The sequence below is a fragment of the Callospermophilus lateralis genome, chromosome 1 (assembly GCF_048772815.1).
Source record: "Callospermophilus lateralis isolate mCalLat2 chromosome 1, mCalLat2.hap1, whole genome shotgun sequence".
NCBI lineage: Eukaryota > Metazoa > Chordata > Mammalia > Rodentia > Sciuridae > Callospermophilus > Callospermophilus lateralis.
The window spans coordinates 95,563,510-95,585,232 of NC_135305.1; the positions used below are offsets into that span (position 1 = coordinate 95,563,510).

The 21,723-nt window shown below is 31.3% G+C and overlaps 1 protein-coding gene across 3 annotated transcripts in view; it reads left to right on the top strand.

The window, feature by feature from the left end:
• The window catches only part of Sugct (succinyl-CoA:glutarate-CoA transferase), a 694,998-nt gene that overhangs the window by 133,364 nt on the left and 539,911 nt on the right, over positions 1-21,723 (top strand). For all 3 annotated transcript variants that reach the window (XM_076864086.2, XM_076864094.2, XM_076864102.2), the window contains exon 8: positions 9,678-9,821. In XM_076864086.2, coding sequence (XP_076720201.2) covers positions 9,678-9,821 — 144 coding nt within the window. The remainder of the gene's footprint in view (positions 1-9,677; positions 9,822-21,723) is intronic.

A 21,723-nucleotide genomic window follows, 5' to 3' on the forward strand; every position in this document is an offset into this window, starting at 1 on the left:
TGGGAACCAAATTTGTTGTATTTTTGGCTCTGACTTATGCTTTGTTGAGCTGGAGGTTTATGGGTAAGGGTTGGGCTGGGCATTTTGAGCATTCAGGATATGATGAAGAAAAAAAATCTTACTGTACCAGTGTCTAAGGTGAAACATGAAACTTCTCTCTTGGTGTTTCCCACCATGTGTAGCTTAACTTCATCTAGTGCACTGCAATGCTAACACTCTTTTCTCCATCTTGTGTGGGATATGTTTGACAATAAGTAGTAGAGATTGATCTTTAAACAACAAATATACTTTCCTGTCTCTAGTTCTCCCAATAAGTGTATTAAACTATAATATCCTCCCAGGTTCTAAAACAATGATTAAATTTGGAGGACTCTGTTAGTGTCATTGAGAAGCACAGGTGATAGATTTTCTTTTGCCTGTTAATTAGATGAGACAGTGAAAGTTAGTTTTGAATCCAGTGTTTCAGCATTAAATGGGATTTACTTCATGCAGGGGAAATGTTTCTTTGTGGAAATTTGTGTGTGAATGTCATTGTCAGCACATTTCTAGCATTGATTAGTGGATCCAGTAGATGGTGTATTTGAAACAGAAAGTTCCGATACTGTGTATTTGCAGTCTGCACCCATGAAGTATGAAGCCAGTGATGGTGGCGACTGTGTTCTGTGTGTACTAAAACCCTTGTTTGATTCAAACATACTCTGATCTTTGTTTCCTATGTGTCCTTTGCACTTCTACTAAAGATGTTTTTCTTACTACTTAGGGTGACAGTCATGCTAATGGTGGTTTTCACAATCAATCTGTTACCTTTGTATGAAGAGATTTAATTTGCTTTTGATTGTTTCCTCATATCAATTTCATTTTTCACCCCCTCTAATCAGTGGATAAAAAGAAGTTCAACCTTCCAATCTCATGAATCCATCCCCTCTTCTCTGACCTTGATTGAGATTCTTACTTTGTTTCTTTCCCCTGAATTATTGCCAGGTGGTTTCAATGGTTTTCCCAGGGCTGCTAGTGCCTTATTATTTCATTTGTGCAGATTTTTACATTCATTAAGTGTTTTTTTAATCTGATTTTCTTATTTAGTTCTCTTACCAAATGATATAATAGATATTATCCTTATGCACATTTGATAATTAAGAAAAAACTCAGAGGCAAGGAGCTTTCCAAATGTTCTGCAATTGGCCAGAGATTGAAGAATTCATTTCAGAAAATAGTTTATTAAAAAATTCTTGAGGGGCTGGGGTTGTGGCTCAGCGGTAAAACACTCGTCTCGCATGCGTGGGATCCTGGTTTGATCCTCAGCACTACGTTAAAAATAAATGAGTGAAATAAAGGTATTGTGTCTAACTATAAAATAAATATTAAAAATAATTTCATGAGCTTTAGGATAAAAACAAAATTTTCTGTGGACTTTATTAGTATAATGAAGGACTCAACACAGAAACACAGATGCATTTAAGGATCATTTTTTTTTTAATTTTGGAAATGAAATCAACTACTTAAAAAGAAAAGAAAGTTCTAATGTTTTGTTGTTTTATGAAATAATTAGATTGAGTAATGTAACAAGAGAAAAATGCTTGATGAGTTTTCAAATGACTCCTTATTGAACATAAGCCAGAATTGATTTACAGTTTCTGTGTTCTTTTTAACAAAACAAGATTTAAAATAATAACTTCAAAAAACACATAATTTTTTCCTTTCTTTTTCTTTTCTACTTCATTTGGAAAAGTCTGAAAGTAATGAGAAGAGATATAGAAAAATGACTTAAAATGTTAGTTTTAATTTGTGCCTGGGAAATAATTTTAAAAATTTAAATTCATAATTTAGGAAATTGTGATGCAAAGGAAACAAACAGTAGCAGCAACAACAGGGTAGTTGTGTGTTTTACCCCTTTTTCTCTATATTGCATAATTAAAAAAAATAAAATCCCAAAGAAATTTCTGCCATCATATTATTATATTTTATGTTTTAAATACATATTTCAGGTTTAACTTTTGACTCTTGAATTATAAAATAGTTTTATGCTTATAAAAAGCTGTAAAAATAGCATAACATGCTATACTTTTCACTGTTTCCTCTAATGCTAACATTTTACAAAACCATAATACTATGTCAAAACTAAGAAGTAAGAAAAACTTTATACTTTATTTATATGTTATTAGTTTTTCTACTAATGTTCAGGTTTTAGTGAGTTTTGAATATATGAAAGAATGGGGGATAAGGGAGTATAAGAAGATAACATTGATCCACTGAACTTATATTCTTCCCCTGTCCTTTGTTAAGTGTTAGCATCTACATATCAGAAAGAACATTCAACTTTTTTTGCGGGGGGAGGGGAGCTTGGCTTATTCCAGTTAGCCTGATAGTCTCCAAATTTTATTGGAAAAAGTCATAAAGTCATTCTTTTTTGTGGCCAAGTAATATTTGGAGAGGAAAAAAAAAGATAACATTTAGAACAGTGAGTGAGTGTGTGTGTGTGTGTGTGTGTGTGTGTGTGTGTGTATGAAGGAAGACTTTTAATATTTTTATTTAATACTTTGTCTTTTTACTGCAACTATTGTGCTTTATTTTCTAACTAGACTCTCTTCTTTTTCTTGTCTTGTTGATGAGGGGCATATCTCTTAGCTTTATGGGAAGATTATCACAAAATTTTCTTACAAAGGGGCTATATTAATTAAAAGGTCTAAATATACTGGAGACATAACTCAGTGGTAAAAGGATAAAAGGCTCTAAATACATTTAAATGCATTTAAAGCAGCTTCTCTGAAAAAATAAAAATTCTATTAATTTTCCAGGATTAAAATAAAAATATAGTTCAGTTTCTAAAAGTCTACATGTAAATTTAAATCCAATTCTTCCAATAAATTATGGTGTAATTATTGGGTATATTGTTTAAACAAGGTCAATTATTTACCAATTTTCCCTTAAATGGATTTTTACTATGGATTCTGAGGATGAATCCCCAAACCTGTTGACATAGACAGTACTGTCCCACTTCTCCACCATTAAGGGGAAGGGAGACATTGTTTTGTGTTGTTGCAGCAGTGGGCCTCCCTTGAAGTTCCAGATGTGGAAAGGGAGCACCATATCCCACATCTATACAGTCCCTTCTCAGATTTTCTTCTGTTGCACCTGGGAATAGTTAGTCACTTACAGCCACAGTGTGGTTCTCTGTGGGGCTTCCTGCTCACTAAGTGGTAATTTGTTTTCATTTCCTTATTTTGTTGGCATGCTGACAATTCTTCAGTGACAGGAATATATTTATAATGGAGTCTCATAGTATGGTTTTGTATCTAAGAAATCACTGCCAAATCTAATATCATAAAGAGTTACTCTTTGTTTTCTTCTGTTTTATAGTTTTAACTCTTATGTTTAGGACTTTTTATGTGCTTAATTTATTTTTTTTCAATTGTGAATTGACAATTTATAATTGTATAAAATTATGGGGTACAAAGTAAAGTTATAATTTGTGAGAATAGTGTGGAATAATTAAATCAAGCTAGTTAACATATCCATCACCTCAAGCACATAATACTATTTTGTGGTGAGAACATTTGAAAATTTATTTTCTTAGTAATTTTGAAATGTATAATACTATATTATTAGCTGTGTTCATCAGGCTACACAACCGAACTTAGAAACAAATATCTTCCTCCCATTTAATAAGTTTTGTGCCCTTTGACCATCATCTCCTCATTTCCCCTAACCCTCATCCTTGGTAACCACCATTCTACTCTTTGCTTTATGTGTTTGATTATTTTAGATTCTACATATAGGTGAGAACATGTGGTATATATCTTTCTGTGCCTGGTTTATTTCACTTAGCATTATGATTTCCAATTCTGTCTATATTGTAAAATGACAGTCTTTTATTCTTTTTAAAGGTTGAATTATATTATATTATGCATGTACATCACATTTTCTTTATCCATTCATCTGCTGATGGATACTTAGGTGGAGTCCATAACTTGGCTATTGTGGGTAGTGCTGCAGTGAACATGGGAATGAAGACATTTTTTTGACAAACTGATTTCTTATATTTTAGGTAGATACTCAGAAGTTGGATTGTTGTATCATCTGATTATTCCTTTTTTAGCTTTTTTAAGCTTTGTTGAGACATAGGTTCTCATAATGGTTGTAGTAATTTATATATTTATATATTTATGACCAACAGTGTGTGTATATGTGTGAATGTCTTTGTGTGTGTGTGTGTTTGTGTGTATAAGATCATTGAAAAGAGCATTCTTTCCCAATTGTATTATCTTGGTAAGCTTATCAGAACTAACTTCATATGAATCTGAAAATTTTTATTATTTATGCATTTATCTTATGCTAGTACCACATTGCCTTTATTACAAAAGTTTTGTAGTAAGTTTTGATATTGGAATATTAATGAGTCCTCCACCTTTGTTCTTTTCCTTGATTATTTTGGCTACTCTTTTCCCCTGGTGTTTCCATATGAATTCTAGGATAAGATTTTATTTCTGTAAAAATGTCAACTAGGATTTGTATAGGTGGGATTACATTGGAAGCATTGTTGTATTTTTTTTTAAATTTTTTTTAGTTATAGGTGGATACAATATCTTTATTTATTTTTATGTGGTGCTGAGGATTGAACCCAGGATCTCACGAGGGCAAGACAAGCACTCTACCACTGAGCTACAATCTCAGCCCAGCATTGTTGTATTAAGAATATTGAGTCTTCTGATTCATGACCACAATATGTCTTTCTATTTATTTAGGTTTTTAACTTCTTTTTACCATGTTTTATAGTTATCAGAATATACATTTGTACCTCTTTTGTTAAATTTACTTCTATGTATTTTATTCTTTTTTGATGTTATTATAATTGGAACTATTTTATTAATTTCATTTTTTGCTTGTTTATTACTTTTGTGTAGAATACAATAGACTTTCATGTATTGTCTTGCAATCTTGCTAACTGATTTATTAATTCTAAGAGGTTCTTAGTGGATTCTTTAGGATTTACTAGATACAGGATGATCACTGCAAACAGAGATGGTTTTATTAACTTTTTGCAATCTTCATTTCTTTATTTATTTTTCTTCTTTAACTGCACTAGCTAAAATCTCTAATATAAAGTTAAATCATAATGGTAAGAGTGGATGAACTTGTCTTGCTCCTTATCTTAGGGAAAAGCATTCAATCTTTCAGCTTTAAGAATGGTATTAATTGCATTTTTTAAAATAGATGCTCTTTATGAGATTAAATAAGTTCATTTCTATTCCTAGTCTGTTGAGTGTTTTATTATGAAAAGTGTTGATTTTTAGTAAATGCTTTTTCTGCATCTGTTGAGATGATCATGTTGCAATACAATGTTAGCCTGAAGAATGAGTTGAAAAGTGTTTCCTTCTCCAGAGTTTTTGGAAGATTTTGTGAAGAATTAGTATTAATTATTTAAATGTTTGGTATTGGTGGTGATAGGGAAGCCTGAATTTTTTGTTTGTTGTTGAAAGTTTTTTGATTACTAATTTAATCTTTCTAATAGCTGTGCATTCAGTTTTTCTATATATTATTTGTTAATTTTTACATTTATGTCTTGTTAGGAATTTGTCATTTCATCTAAGTTACTAACTTTTTGACATACAATTGCTCAATAATCCCCCTGTAATCCTTTTTATTGCTGAAAGGTCATTAATGATATTCTTTTATTCCTGATTTTAGTTAAGTCTCCCTCTCCACTTCACTTAGAAAATTCAGCTAAAAGTTTTGTCAATTTTGTTGGTCTTTTCAAATAATCAACTTTAAAAATTTTTCTGTTGGTTTTCTACTCTTTATTTCATTATTTCTTGCTCTGATCTATATTATTTCCTTCCTTTTTCTTGCTTTGGGTAGAGTTTGTTCCTCCCTTTTCACCCTCTGAAGGTAGAAGACTAGGTTATTGTTCTGAGATCTTGCTTTTCTAGTATAGGCAGATACATTTTCCTCAAGCACTGCTTTATTTGCATTTCATAAGTTATAGCATCTTGTGGTTTTATTTCCATTCATCTCAAAATGTTTTCTAAAATTTCTTATGTGATTTCCTCTGTTACTCATTGATATTATGGGAATATGTTTTTTACCGTTGACATATTTTTGAGTTCCAAATATGCTTCTGTTAGTTTAATTTCATCCTGTTGTGATTTGGGAATATATTTTGTATGAATTCACTTAAAATTTTATTTTAGCATTTTTAATTCTGTAGGATATGGTCTGTTCCAGAGAATGTTCTATGTGTATTTGAGAAAAATGTTCATTTATTGTTTTTAGCTGTGTTAGATATTGTTGGTTTATATTGTCATTTTTAATTTATATCCTATTTAGTTGTTTAATCCACTATTAAAATTTGCTGATTTCAGTTTACTATTATTTATCCTTGAATTGCCTATTTCTACCTTCAAAACTGTCACTTTGGCAGTTCTGTTGATAGGTGCAGTGTATACATATATAATTTTTACATCTTCCCAATGTCTTGCCTTTTTTCTTATTATGAAATATCCCTCTTTTTCTCTAATATTTTTTGTTTTAAAGTATATTTAAAATATACTTTCTGATATGAATATAATTACTCCAGTATTCTTATGGCTGCTAGTTGCATGATCTTCTTCCATGGTTTTATTTTAATATATTTGTATTTCTGATTCTAGAGTGTGTTAGTAGATCTCTTTCAATTAGTGATGAATGACCTTTTGGTCATTTTTACCAGTGAAAGTGTTGTCTATAATAAGGGGGTAATATATTATTTCATTTGTATGATTTATATAATTAGTATTATTGTTTTTTAAATGTTTATATATCTCATATTGTTATCCTGGATAATGTAGTTATATTAATCAGATATAATCCCCTGTTATACAAAATTAAAATATTATTTAACGAATTTATTATCTTAATTTTCCTACTTATTTGAGAAGAGGATAAAATATATTTATTTTATAGCAAGATACCACATGTGTATAAACTAAAATTTGAACTTTTATCTCACTTTTTTTTAAGAGTAAATTAATGTTTTAAGAAATACCTTTCAGGTTAACATATAGATTAAATCTTAGTTTTATATCAGTACATTAGTATTTGACCATAGAGAAAACCTTTAAATAGCTTAAACTGATTGTTCTACATACATATAACCAACTTAGTTACACATAAACTTGTTGAAATTTGCCCTTTACTTACAGAGACCCTCATGTTGTTTATTTATTTTTTAAATTGATTCTAAAAAATATAAATGACAGTGGAATGTATTACAATTCATACATATATATATAATATATATCTCACAATTTTACATTAAATAATCTTAAATTCTAACAACAAATTTGAAGTTTGCTGATTCAAGCCATTACATCACAAGTTTTGACTATAGTAATAGAAGGCTGCTAGATATTCCCTGTTCTCATGGTAGTATCTTCCTTGAAATTCTGTTGAAAAGGAGTGGAAAATTTTTAGCCACTGCAATGTCTCAATTATTTTCTTTTAACGTTATTTAGAACTCTTGTAAGATGATTAACATTGTATATGCATATGCTGCAGGAAAGGATAGTTTCTAAAAATGACTCAATAGCAGGTGGAATTAATGAATAAGAATATTTATGAATGTCAACTGGATGAAATTAGGAAATGTGAGTTTTTTTTAAGATATCTTTTTCAAAGAAAGTTTTAGCAAAATTCAAAGGAGTCAAAGTAGAAACTGTCTGATATAACAATGACTGATAATAATGTGGATAATGTCCATAGGTGATTTGTATAGAGAACTTAACTGTGTGTCAGACACAGTTCTAACATTTTTACATATGAGCCAAAGATTGGATCATTACATAGACTTACATGAATTGGTGGTGCTAATAGGATCAACCTTTATTTATAATTTCAAGGACATAAGCAATTAAGAGGCACAGGTAAAGCAGATTCCTGGATATTGAGAGAGGCAACCAGATTCTTTCTTACCACCATAGATAAAACTCTCAGGTTCAGAGCAGAAGATTTTTTTTATATAAGAAATTATATAGGCTATCTCATATAGAAAGCAGCATTATAGGCCATGAAATATCTTTATTTTATATCCAGATAATTGTCTAGCTCATGCCCCATGTCCTATAAATCTATAGATTCTAGGTTTGTCATAGTAATCCTAAACTGGAGGTAGCTTGATAAAAGTCTTTAATAGAGAAGCAGTCTTTTTTCTTTTCTTTTTTTTTTTTTTAAGTAAATGCTATTAGGTTATTTTCCAACTATTAGCTTGATCATAAGAAAATTAGGTCAAGCTCTCCAACTTCTGAGAGAGCTTTGTACTAACAAAACAGGATTGCTTTACTCCTTCCTTTCCAACAGATAAACTTATTTAAATTCAAATTAAATTACTTATTTATTGTTTAGAACAAACAAGGTCAAATATATTAAACGAAGAACTTCTGATATGTTTTAAAAATCTTTTATTTCATGGTTTGGTATAATTTGGTTATAGGATTGGGGAAAGAAATATAGTGCTAAATATACAATAAAATAAATATATTCCCATCATAGATACCTCAATAGTAATTTGTGATTTATTTGTGAGTGTGTTTGTGTGTTGTGTATGTGCATGTATACTTCATAGTTTTTAAAAATTTGTTTAAAGTAGTTATACATTACCACAGAATGCATTTTGATTCATTATATGCAAATGGAGTACAATTTTTCATTTTTTCTGGTTGTACACGATACAGAGTCGTACCATTCATGCAGTCATCCCAAGTATATACTTGGGATAATGATGTCTATCTCATTCCGCCATTTTGCAACTCCCATGTTCCCTTCCCTCCCTTCACTCCCCTCCACCCAATCCAAAGTTCCTCCATTTTTCCCTTCCCTTGCCCCCCCTTCCCTGCCCCCATTATGGATCAGCATTATCATCAACATATCAGAAAAAACATTTGGCCTTTGGTTTTGGGATTGGCTTATTTAGCTTAGCATGATATTCTCCAACTCCATCCATTTACCTGCAAATGCCATAATTTCATTCTTCTTTAAGGCTTAGTCATATTCCTTTGTGTTATATATACCACATTTTCTTTATCCATTCATCTATTGAAGAGAATCTAGGTTGGTTCCACAGTTTAGCTTTTGTAAATTGTGCTGCTATTAATATTCATGTGGCTGCATCACTATAGTATGCTGATTTTAAATTTTTTGGGTATAGACTGAAGAGTGCGTTAGCTGGGACAAATGGTGGTTCCATTCCAAATTTTCTAAAGAATCTCCATACTGCTTTCCAGAATTGTTGCATCAATTTGCAGTCTTACCAAAAATGTATGAGTGTACCTTTTCCCCCACATCCTTGCCAACACTTACTGTTGCTTGTATTCTTGATAATTACCATTCTGAGGGGAGTGAGATGGATTCTCACTAGAGTTTTAATTTGAATTTCTGTAATTACTAGAGATGTTGAACATTTTTTAATATATTTGTTGATTGATTTTATACCTTCTCTTGAGAAGTGTCTGTTCAGTTCCTTAGCCCATTTATTTTTTTAAATTGAGTTATTTGTTTTTTTTGGTGTTAAGTTTTTTGAGTTCTTTGTATAACCTGGAGATACATATATAGTTACTTCCTTTATTTAAACTTAGAATATTTAATGAATAATATAATGTTTTAATTTTCAATTTTCTCTATTTTTCTCAATCCAACTTTCAAATCAGAATGGTGATCCAGTTCGCCCAGGAGTGGCCATGACTGATCTTGCCACTGGCCTGTATGCATATGGAGCCATTATGGCTGGATTGATACAAAGATATAAAACTGGAAGAGGACTTTTCATTGATTGTAACCTGCTGTCATCTCAGGTACCAATTCAAATAAGATTTTCAGTAATAGTTAACAAATATGTGTTTGAGTTACATTTTCATATTAAATCCTATGATTACATGTGCAAAAAACCCCCACTAAAACCGAAAACGCAAAACAACAGGCAAAAGAAGCAACAGAAAATCATAACAAAAATTGTTCTGTTTTGATCCATGTTTTCATATTAAAATTAACAAACCATAAAGATTTTGTTGTAATATGGATGTTATTGAGGTAGAATTTTAAAGACTTCTTACTAGAATATTTTAGTTCTATTGTGAGCCAATGGTATAGTTTCTCCTACTTTATTGTCACATGAAGTCTGTAACTACTATTCATTAGAGCTTCTTCACCTTTTATGTGCCTTGGACCCCTTTGGTAGTCTGGTAAAATTTGTGAGCTTATCTTGAAATCATATTTTTTAATTAATAAAATGAGATACTCAGTGTTACAAAGGAAGCCAATATATTTCAATGTAAAAATAATTTTTATATTATAATAACGTGATTTTTACTAACATTAACTGGAAGATATAGCAATGGGTCTAATACCATTACAATATTGAGACATGGTTGAGCATAGATGATATTTCAAGAAATCTGCAATAACTAATATGATATGAAAATATATATAATATTTATTGGTGATAAAGTCATAGGTAGTGCTAATATTCTGGTGATTTTGTTGTCTATATTTATAATTGAAGAAAATGCTAAATTTTTGTTAGAGATTTATGAAAATAAAGATATAACTTTTCTCATTAAAGTTAATTAATTTCCAGAATTCTGTCAATGAATTCCAGATTAATGCCCCTAGTTTAGACAGTTATCAGTTATGTTGTACTAAATACTAAACTGTTGAAATGAAAGGGTTAATGCATTCTCAACATGACATTTTGCCTCCTTTTTACTGGATCAGACCCAGATGCTATACCATATGTGGAAGTTGATTCTGAATAGATAATTTTTCAGGGTAGAAAAAAGAAAATATCTAATTTGTGCAAGGAGACATTTTACTGTGGGAAAAATTACTTTCTAGACATAGAGACCTCAGTTGGGAATTTCGGATTTAAATGGCATACATGGGAAAATAGTAAACTTGGAACACTGCTTTGGAGATTTTTTTCTCTTAGGCAAAATTAAGGAGGTGTATGGAAATAAAAAAAAATCAATATGGTTGAAGGTGAAACACTTATGTATGAGTTTTTAACAGCAGCTTTGAGTCACATTTAGAATTTTAATGGTTTTATAAAAGGATTAAAGAACTCTCTTCAAATGAGTAGTTTTGTTCCTTTACAGAGAAACGCTTGTTATGGGAAGGAGCTGAAAATCTTTTCTTCCCTTTCTTAATTTTAGAGTGTAAGGCACCTCAAATCTCAGGTAGGTTAAATTATTGCACAAATATAGCACATCTAATAAGTATAGAAGCCATGTAGTTTTGATGGTGTGTGACCTGTACAGTCATAGAGGGTCTGGGTTTAGTTTAAATGTCCTGTTTTAACTGTCTTGAAATTCTTAGAAATTTTTAAACAAGAGACCTATATTTTAAATTTTGCACAGGTCTCCCAAATTATGTAGCAGGTCTTGGAATTGGGACTCTACTTAAGTCTTCTGATCTCTACATAAGACTACTTTACATTTCAATTGTTAATTAATTTAAGGTGGAAAAAAGTTGTATCATAGGGTTTAAATATTTTCTAACATCTAACTAGAAATTCACCATGTGGAGTGTTTTTCTGTGGGGGAGCATTTGGAGGAGGATGGAATCACCTCTAGAGCTGCTTCAAGTGAGTGTACACTCATGCATACATATACACAGATATAGATTTTAGTCATTTTTTTGTGTGTGTGTTGTGTATTTGTATGTTTGTTGCCCATGTTGATCCTTGAGACTGTTAAGTTTCATGAGTCTAGGGACAGTGTTTGTTTTTGTTTTCCATGGTATTCTCAATGTCCTGCCTAGTGTTAGCCAACCCTAACTTTTCATAACAGAAAAATCTTAAACTTCACTTTGTCTTTCAATTTGAGATAACATTTTATATTCAAAAAGAAAAAAAAATACCAATCAAACCACAAAATGATTAAAATGTGCTTTGTGTAAATGAGATGGGTTATTTCTAGATAGTTTTCATAGTAGCATAATAGGAAACTTTATCCCATCTTTTTTAGTGTATATATATATATATATATGTATATACACATGCTCACCTGCATTAAACACAACATTTGTACATAATTTTAGCTGCCTGGAAAATTAGTTTGATTTTATGCAGAGATAAAAAACACACTTTTCTACTTGTTTTGATTGCATTTCATAGGATAACATATGAATTATTTGTCAGCTGACAAAAATGAATCCTGTACTTCTCTTCAAAGTGATCTAGTGTACAATATACAAATTATACTAGATTTGACTAGTAGCTAATTATTAACTCAGAGATAATTGCCTCAACCACAACAAAACCATTTCAAGTAGTTCATTGTGGAGACATGACAACTGCCGGGATGTGGTTTATAGTGGGCATCAAAATTTTTGTAGTTTCAAGGGTATAAACTTTTAACCCTTGTCATAAAATTCTTTTGATTTTTTTAGTCTTAATATGATTTAAAGTTTTTCACTTGAGATTGTCTAATGTCAGAATCTAAATTGTGTTCTTAGATGATATTGGTAAACAACAAGGAAGTGGGTTGGGATGTGGTTCCAATTACTGTGTTGCTCTTATTCCTCTATTGTGGCTCACAGAAATATCTTTTGGAAGTTCTAATATCCTTCCTGAACTTAATTGTAACCAGGCTCCCTTAATTACTTGCTACAGTGAGTTAGTTTTTTAGCACCATAATTATTTTCATGTATAGGACATATTGTTGTTTGCGATGCCACAGTCCTTTCCCCATATTTGTATATTGTTTGTACTAAGTATATCTGAACATATTACTCATCATTTTAGCATATTTTTGTCAATAAACTTTTGAGTCTCAAACAAGTATATTTTTTCACTTGAATTTTAGAAATTCATCTTTTTGTATCTTCATATACCTATGCTTCAGCTTTCCATTTTACTCTTTTTCAAAAGTAATTTTATTCAGGTGTATATCACCAATAAAATTCACCCTATACTGCTACAGGTTAATGATTTTTAGTAAATCGAGTGACTTATGCAACTATTACTATAAATTGTGGTTAGAAATGAATACTCATATAATCACCTCTGTTCTGGGCTTAACTGTGAGGCTGAGGTGGACAAGTGTTGAGTAGGTAGAAATCGGGCAGGAAATGACTCAGGAGAATTCAGGGTCCATTTCGACTTCTGTGGATCCTAGGAACTTTTGTGTTGCTGGGCTCTTTCCTAAATAATAATATTTTAAAAATGTGTTCTATAACAGCATTGATATAAAAGTACAAATATGACACATTATTATGTGTTTATTATTATTTCATTCATTTTTATTCTGATTTTAAAAGAAAATTAAGACATTTTTGTATACTGCTAAATCATTGTGTGTATTGGGCATTGTGCCTAATCATGAAGTCATTGTGAAGAATTATGTTGAGAATAATCGATAAGTTGGCAAATTTGTAGGGAGAGAAAGTTATGTATTCAAGAAAGAAGTGAAGACTGAAAGCTGAGCTTATGCTGAAGCAGGGGCAGAGGACTGAAGAGTAGAGAGGCACATAGTCTATGACCAAAGAAACTGAGACAATAGAGTATAGAAAGAGAGCTCAAGAAATTAGGGAACTGTAGTTTTTGTTTTTTTAAATATTTTTATTAGTTGTTGATGGACCTTTATTTTATTTTATTTATTTACATGTGGTGCTGAGGATCGAACCCAGTGCCTCACACATGCTAGGCAAGTGCTCTATCACTGAGCCACAACCCAGCCCAGGGAACTGTAGTTTTGCATTTTAATTTCCCTTTTTTGGGGTGGAGGGAGTCTGTTGCTTTCCAGTCTTAAAGGTGCTTATCAGCCTAACAATACTTAGTTTTCTGTGGCCAATTTTTTTTAAATATTTATTTTTTAGATGTACACAACACCTTTATTTTGTTTATTTATTTTTATGTTGTGCTGAGAATCAAACCCAAGGCCTTTCACATGCTAGGCAAGTGCTCTACTGCTGAGCCACAACCCCAGTCCAACCAATTTTTAATTCTAATCCAGCTTTCATTCTTTAACCAGCATTTTTCCTAAGACCTGTCATTACTCTATTGACTTAAACTCGGGGGATACAAATGGATATTAACATTAATCTGCAGTACCACATGAATTTGAGGATTTTTTTTTAATTCTACGAAAAATGTCATTAGAATTTGAATAGAGATAACACTCAACCTGTAGATTGCTTATTACTTTAACAATGAATAATATTTTAGTCCATGAATACAGGATATCTTGTCATTTGTGTCTTTTTCCATTTTTTCACAATGTTTATAGTTTTCAGTGTATGGATCTTTCATCTCTTGGTTAAATTTTGTTTTGTTCTTGATATTATTATAAAAGAGCTTATGTTCTTGATTTTTTTTTTTTGATATTTTGTTGTCAGTATATACAATGCTCTTAGTTTTTATAAATTGATTTTGTATCCTGCAACTGTGCTTATTAGTTGTAACAGTTGTTTGGTGCAGTTTTTAGGGTTTTCTGTATATTAAATCATTTTATCTGCAAACAGGAAATTTTACTTCTTCCCTTCTAGTTTGGATACTTTTTATTTGTCTTGTTTAATTGTTCTGTCTAGGACTTCCAGTATCATATTAAACAGGAGCATTCTTCTCTTGTTCCTGATCTTACAGGAAAAACTTATACCTTTTCACTGTTATGCTCTTCATTGCATGCTTGTGATATGTGGCCTTTATTGCATCAAAGTATATTTCTTTTATACCTAATTTGTAGAGTTTTTATCATGAAAGGATGTTGAATTTTGTCAATGCTTCATATGCAACAATGTAGGTGATTATATTTTTTATCCTTCATTCTGTTAATGTAACCAAAACAGTTTTGAATGAAAAGAACAAATCTGGAAGCATCACATTTCCTGATTTCAAAATACACTGCAAAGTTATTGGAATCAAAACAGCGGAGTGCTGGCATTAAAAAGCCGTAGAGACCAAAAGAACAGCATAGAAAGCACAGAAATAAATCCACATATTTATGATTAATTGATTTTTAACAAAGATACCAAGAAAACATTTTGGAGAAAGGACAGTTTTCTGCAATAAATTGTGTTGGTAAAATTAGATATCTACACACATAACAATGAAATTGGATCCTTATCTGACACCATATACAAAGATGAACCCAAAGTGGATGAAGGACTTAAATACAAGACCAAAAACTATTAAACTTTTAGGGGGAAAGCTTCTTGACATTTTTCTTGGTAATTTCTGGAAATGATCCCCCAAAGCACAGGGAATAAAAGCAAAAATAAACAAATAAGATTGCATCAAACTAAGAAGATTTTGCACAGAAAAAAATTAAAAAACAAAAACCTATGGAATGGGAGTAGATAATTGCAAACCATATGTTTAATAAGGGGTTAATGTCAAAATTATATAAAGAACTTAAACAATTCAAAAGCAAAAAAAAAATTAAATAAATAAAAAGAAAGAAAGAAAAATAAAAAGAAAAGCCATACCTGTTGAAATCATGATTACAAAAACAAAGTGGAAAAATAAAAAAAAGTCCTTGCACACTATTGCTGGGAATGTAAATTAATACACTATTACAGAAAACATCATTCTTTCTCAAAAGAATTAAAAATGGAACTATCATGTAGGAACTAGCAATCCTACTCCTGTTATACACCCAAAAGAAAAAACATCAAATATTGAAAAGGTATGTGAACTCTCATGTTCATTGCAGCATCATTCATGATAGCCCAGATATGGAAGCAACCTCAGTGTCTCTCAGTGGAAGACTGGGTAAAGAAATGTGGTATACATGCACCATAGAATACCATTCAGCCTTAAAAAGGAAGGAACTCCTGGATTTGTGACAATATGTCACAAATGGATATTGTGTTAAGTTAAATGGGAACACTATGTTAAGTGAAATAAACCAGGCACAGAAAGATAAATACTGCATAATCTCCACTTACATGTGGAATCTAAAAATGTTGGACCCAGAAATAGCAGCACGGTGGTTACCAGGGGTCGGGAGTAGGGGTGGGGTATGCGAAGATGTTGGTTAAAAAGATACAAAATTTTAATTACAAGTGATAAGTTCAACAGGTCTATTATACAAAATGGTGACAATAGTAATAATAATATATTGTTTTCTTGAAAATTACTAAGTATGTATTTTAAGTATTCTCACCTTAAAAATGACAAGTATGAAAAGTGATAGATATATTAACTAGATTAATTGAATAATCTCATAGTATATGCCTATGTTAAAACATCTCACTATATACCATACATATATATAATTTTGTCAATTAAAAAATCCAAAAATCATTAACAAAAACAAAACAAAATTTTAAAAAGTTTGTATATTCCTAAGATAAGGAAGGCAAAGGCATACCAAAGAATGAACAATTTGATAATTTCCAAAGAAAACTACAAAAAGTTTAGATGATCTATTATTTTATGTTTTTATTTTATGCCACTGGATTAATTGCAGATTGACTTCAATAATATAATATGGCTTTCTGTCTGTTTAGAGAAGATTCAGTGAAAAGCAAGTGTATTAGGAAGATGACTTGCTTTTGTAAAACTAAAATCATAAATTACATCTATTGGCATTGTATATTTTTATATGACATGGCTACAAATTAAGGACATTAAGGCTTTAAACTTGTAGTAATTGACAATTACTAGAAGAATATCCCAGAGGACAAAAGAATAGAATGAAAGATAAATTATATGGTAATCTAATTTAATTTTATATATTAGATAATTTAAACTTCTTATTGGATAATTTCAGATGTTCTGGGAAAAAAACCCCAAATTAAGATCATGATACAAAAGCAACTGAAAGAGAAATATTTATTTGTGTTGACTTGTATTTCCTGGGAATTTAGATCTTCTCCTTGCAGACTATTGTAGAAAATGGTTCATTGACTACTCATAAGGACTTAATAGTATTAGAATCACCTATATTCTTTGCTAAACTACTAGAGTTAAAAAAATCTTTGTTCTAGATTCATCTACTCCATCTTCATCTTTGCACTTTCTGGGGTCAGGAAATTTTACGTAGAATAAGATTATGTCCTCTGGTGTTGGCTAATTAATGACTGTTTATCTGTCATAAGTTATGAACAAACTAATCATTAGTGGGGTTGTGTCTATTTGGCCTGGACTATTATGCATTCATCGTAGTTACAGAATGAGTAACCCACTAACATCTAGCATGGTGGCTGAGATTTAATACTAGGAAAATTACTTCAGTTCTTTACAAAATGAATATGAGGTATAACTGTGAGTACTTTTAAAATGTTTGTCATTCTTTTATCGTCTAGTTATTATATACCAGTAATGCATAAGACCTTAATTAACTGGAATGTTTAGCACTCTGGATATTATGGTTAATTTCATTTTTCTAGATGACTAAGAGTTAAAAGAAACTATGTTGGTTTCAACCCTTGGCATAGAAAATTTTCTATAATTCTTTAATTTATTTTTCCATTGTTGTGAATTCCATATACTAAATATATTTTTACCTTAAAGGTTATTAATTTCATCCCTAGTTATTTTCATACATTGATATATACTTTCAGGGTAAGAAATTAAGTCATATTTGTTAATAGAATCCATTCATCCAACCATCCATCCATCTTGCCATCCATCCATTCCTTTTCCACATCTTCTACATTCCAGAGTATACAGTGAATGATAAGTAAGTCAGTAAGTTGACTGCCACATGGAACTCTAGTAAGAGATACAACCAACAAACAATATGTGATAAATGCACAGAAGAAATGAACAATTCAATAAAGAGAACAGGGATACTTATGTTAGGCTGATTAAGAAAACCTGCTCTGAAAGGGCTCAGTGGTGGAGTGCTTGCCTAGCATTGAAAAGTTTCTGGGTTCAATCCCCGCACAGAAAAAATACTGCCCCCACCCCCCCAAAAAAAAAAAACAAACAAAAAAACAAAAAACAAAAGCAAGCAAACAACCCCTTCTCCCAAACTATTCTAAGGAGTTAAAATTTAGGGATAAGATGGAGATTGCCATATCACTAGCTATGTCAAGATTGTTCCAGACAGGGGCCTGGGGCAGATCAGTGGTAGAGTGCTTGCCTAGCATGTGCTAGGCACTGAGTTCAATCCTTAGCACCAATAAAAAAATAAATAAAATAAAGGCATGATGTTTACCTACAACTACAAAAAAAAAAAAGGAAAAAAAAAAGAGTGTTCCAGACAACGGGAACCATAAAGGCAAAGATCTGAAGCAGCACTTATTCTTGGAACTGATAAGAGATTGGTTTGATTGACAGACCTCTAGTTGTTTACATGGACACAAAATCTGACCATTAATACCCATCTGAAGAGTAAATGTGGGGTATAGCATTTCAAATAATAATCCAAAACTCTCTAACTAGTAAGCTCATTGGGAGTTAGGATTCAGTAACAGACAGTTCTTTTCTTGGGGTGGGGGGTGGGTTTCTTGGCTGGGTACTGGTTTATTTTTTTACTTTTTTCTTTTCTTTCTTCTCTCTCTCTCTCTGTTTCTTTTTCTTTTCTTTTTTTTTTTTTTTTTTGGTACTGTGGATTGAACCCAGGAGCACTTTGCCACTGAACTACGTCCCCAGTCTTTTATTTTTATTTTGAAAGAGTCTTGCAAAGTTGCTGAGGCTGGCCTCAAACTTGCAATCTTCCTGCTTTAGCCTTGGAGTTGCTGGGATTACAGAACACTGTGCTTTATATTTGGTCAAGTACATAGAATAAGAGTTGAGTTCTGGGGCTGGGATGTAGCTCAGTGGCAAAGCGTTTGCCTTGCATTTGCAAAGCCCTGGGTTTGACCCCCCAGTTCCAAAAAAGACTAAAAAAATAAAAAAATAAGATAAAAGAACCCACCAATAAAAAATAAGATTAAAAAAATCCTTTAAGAGTTTAGTTCTGGTGCTAGTTTTATGGTATGGTAGTAGAAGCAATGTTAAAAGTCTGAAAGCAGTTTTTATCTATCTGCTATTTAGACTGAAGTCTGGTACTGGGAAAGTTGAGTTGGTTTCCAGAAAAGGAGTGCTGTGATTATTAACAGAGTCTGCCAAGGTACAACATTGGGAGAATTCCACAACTTTGGTGACCTTAGAATAAATGTTGCATTATATAGACCATTTATATTCTTCAAAGTTGAATTATTGAGGATGACAAACATTTATTATAGCATATATTAATAATTTGTTTCCTCTAAAACTCTATTATTGTCATTTTACTCAGGAGGAAGCAGAAGCACAGAATAATAATGTAACTTTCCTTATATCATACAACCAGTAAGGGGCAGAGGTGGGACTTAAACTCATTCTGATCAAGAGGCTATGTTATATTCCTTATCTAAGGGCATAAGGCCTGTTCAATGGTCTTTCATTTATTTATTCACTTAAATATTTATGGAATGTCCAGTGCCAAGAATGCTGTTATTCTTGGAAATGTAATAGTGAATAAGGATATATGGGGAATATGTTTTAGCTCTTAAGAGGAGTATACAAAGATAACACATCTTGACTTATCTTTTGGGAGAGTGATATATAATAAGTAATGTGATCAGCAATAGAACTTGTAATGATGGTATATTGGTCTGGTATCTTGCAGTCTTTCTGGGCTCAATTCTAAGAATATTTTAGTAAATTTTGTAAGATTTTTTTCATATACGAAATCACATCATCTGTGAATTGAGATAGTTTTTCTGCTTCCTTTTCATCTGTATATCTTGTATTTCTTTTTCTTACCTAATGAATGCCCTAAGCAGAATTACAGTTCAGTGTTGAATTGAAGAGGCAAGAGCAGTCATCCTTTTATTGTTCCTGATCTCAGGAATTACCATTGTATATGTTGTTAATAGTGCCTTATTTTATCATTATTATTTTAGATATTCTTTGTAAGATTGAAGATGTTTCTTCTATTCTTAGTTTGCTTAATATTTTTTTCTAATTATGAAAGGGTGTCAGATTTTTGGCAAATGCTGTTTTTATGACTATTGAGGTGATTATTGGTTTGTGTCATTTATCTTTTTTTGTGTTATTTTTTATTGACATTAATTAATATTTATTAACAGTTGACATTAATTTTGTATATTTAACCATTTTTTTCAATCTGAGAAAAATCACACTTGGTAATATTATGTAATCCAGTGTATATATGTTTTTGTATTCAGATGGCTAGTATGTTAAGGATTTTGGAGTTTATATTTCAAAAGGGATATTAGGTTATAGTTTTCTTTTCCACTGATGTTCATCAGATTTCCTATGTGGGTAGTATTCACCTCAGAATAAGTTGAGAAATGTTCTGTCCTTTTATAGCTGTTAGAAGAGTTTGTGAAGAATTGGTACTAAATCTTCTTGAATTGTTTAGTAGAATTCATTGTGAAACTAAATGAACAAAAAAGACTGGCTTGTTATATGTCTAATTAGTTTTTCTGTTTATTTATTTAGTTTTTCTATTTATTAGTGTTAGTAATAAATAGAATAAATGTTGCATTATATAGGCCATTTATATTATCCAAAGTTATTTTTTTGTAGGAATTTGTTTATTTCATTTAGGTTGATTTGTTGGCATACAATTGCTTATGGTATTCCTATATGCAGTCATGTATTGCTTAATAATAGGGATACATTCCAAGAAAAACATCTTCAGCACTTTTGCCAATGATTTTTTTTGGGGGCAGGGGATAGTGGAGATTGAACTCAGGGGCCCTTGACCACTGAGCCACATCCCCAGCCATATTTTGTATTTTATTTAGAGACAGGGTCTCACTGAGTTGCTAAGTGACTCACTTTTGCTGAGGCTTGCTTTGAATTCAAGATTCTCCTGCCTCAGTCTTCTGAGCTGCTGGAATTACAGGCGTGTGTCACTGTGCCTGGCTTGCCAATGATTTTATCAGAGTATAATTACACAAACTAAGATGGTCACTACACCTCAAGTAATATAACCTATATAACTACTGTCATCTGTGATCTATCATTGACTGAAGCATTATATGGCACATGACTGTAATTCTTTTTATTACTGGAAAGTCAGTAGAGATGTTCCCTCTCTCATTCCTGATTTTGGTAACTTGAGTCTTCTCTCTTTTTTCCCCCTTAATGAATTTAAATTAAAGTTTGTTGATTTTTAAATTTTTTCTATGTTTTTATTCACTTTATCTATTTTATTTCATTTATTTCTACTCTTTATTATTTCCTTCCTTTTGCTAGCTTTGGGTTTAGTTTACTCTCCTTCTTTACAGTGTTTTTTTTTTAAATTTTAATATTTGTTTTTTATTTATAGTTGGACACAATACCTTTATTTATTTATTTAATTTTTAATGCTTTAAAAAATTTTAATTGATTTTTAAAAAATAAATGACAATGGAATGCATTACAATTCTTATTACACATATACAGCACAGCACAATTTTTTTACATCTCTGTTTCCATCTCTGTTTCTGTATATTCACACCAATTCATGTCTTCATACATGTAATTTGGATAATGATGTCCATCACATTCCACCATCATTGCTAACTCCCTGCCCCCTCCCTTCCCCTCCCACCCCTCTACCCTATCTAGAGTTTGTCTATTCCTCCCATGCTCCCCCTCCCTATCCCACTACGAATCAGCCTCCTTATAATATAATAATGAAAAAACATTCAGTATTTGGTTTTTTTTTGGGGGGGAAGGGCTAACTTCACTTAGCATTAACTTCTCCAATGCCATCCATTTACCTGTAAATGCCATTATTTTATTCTCTTTTATTGGTGAGTAAAATT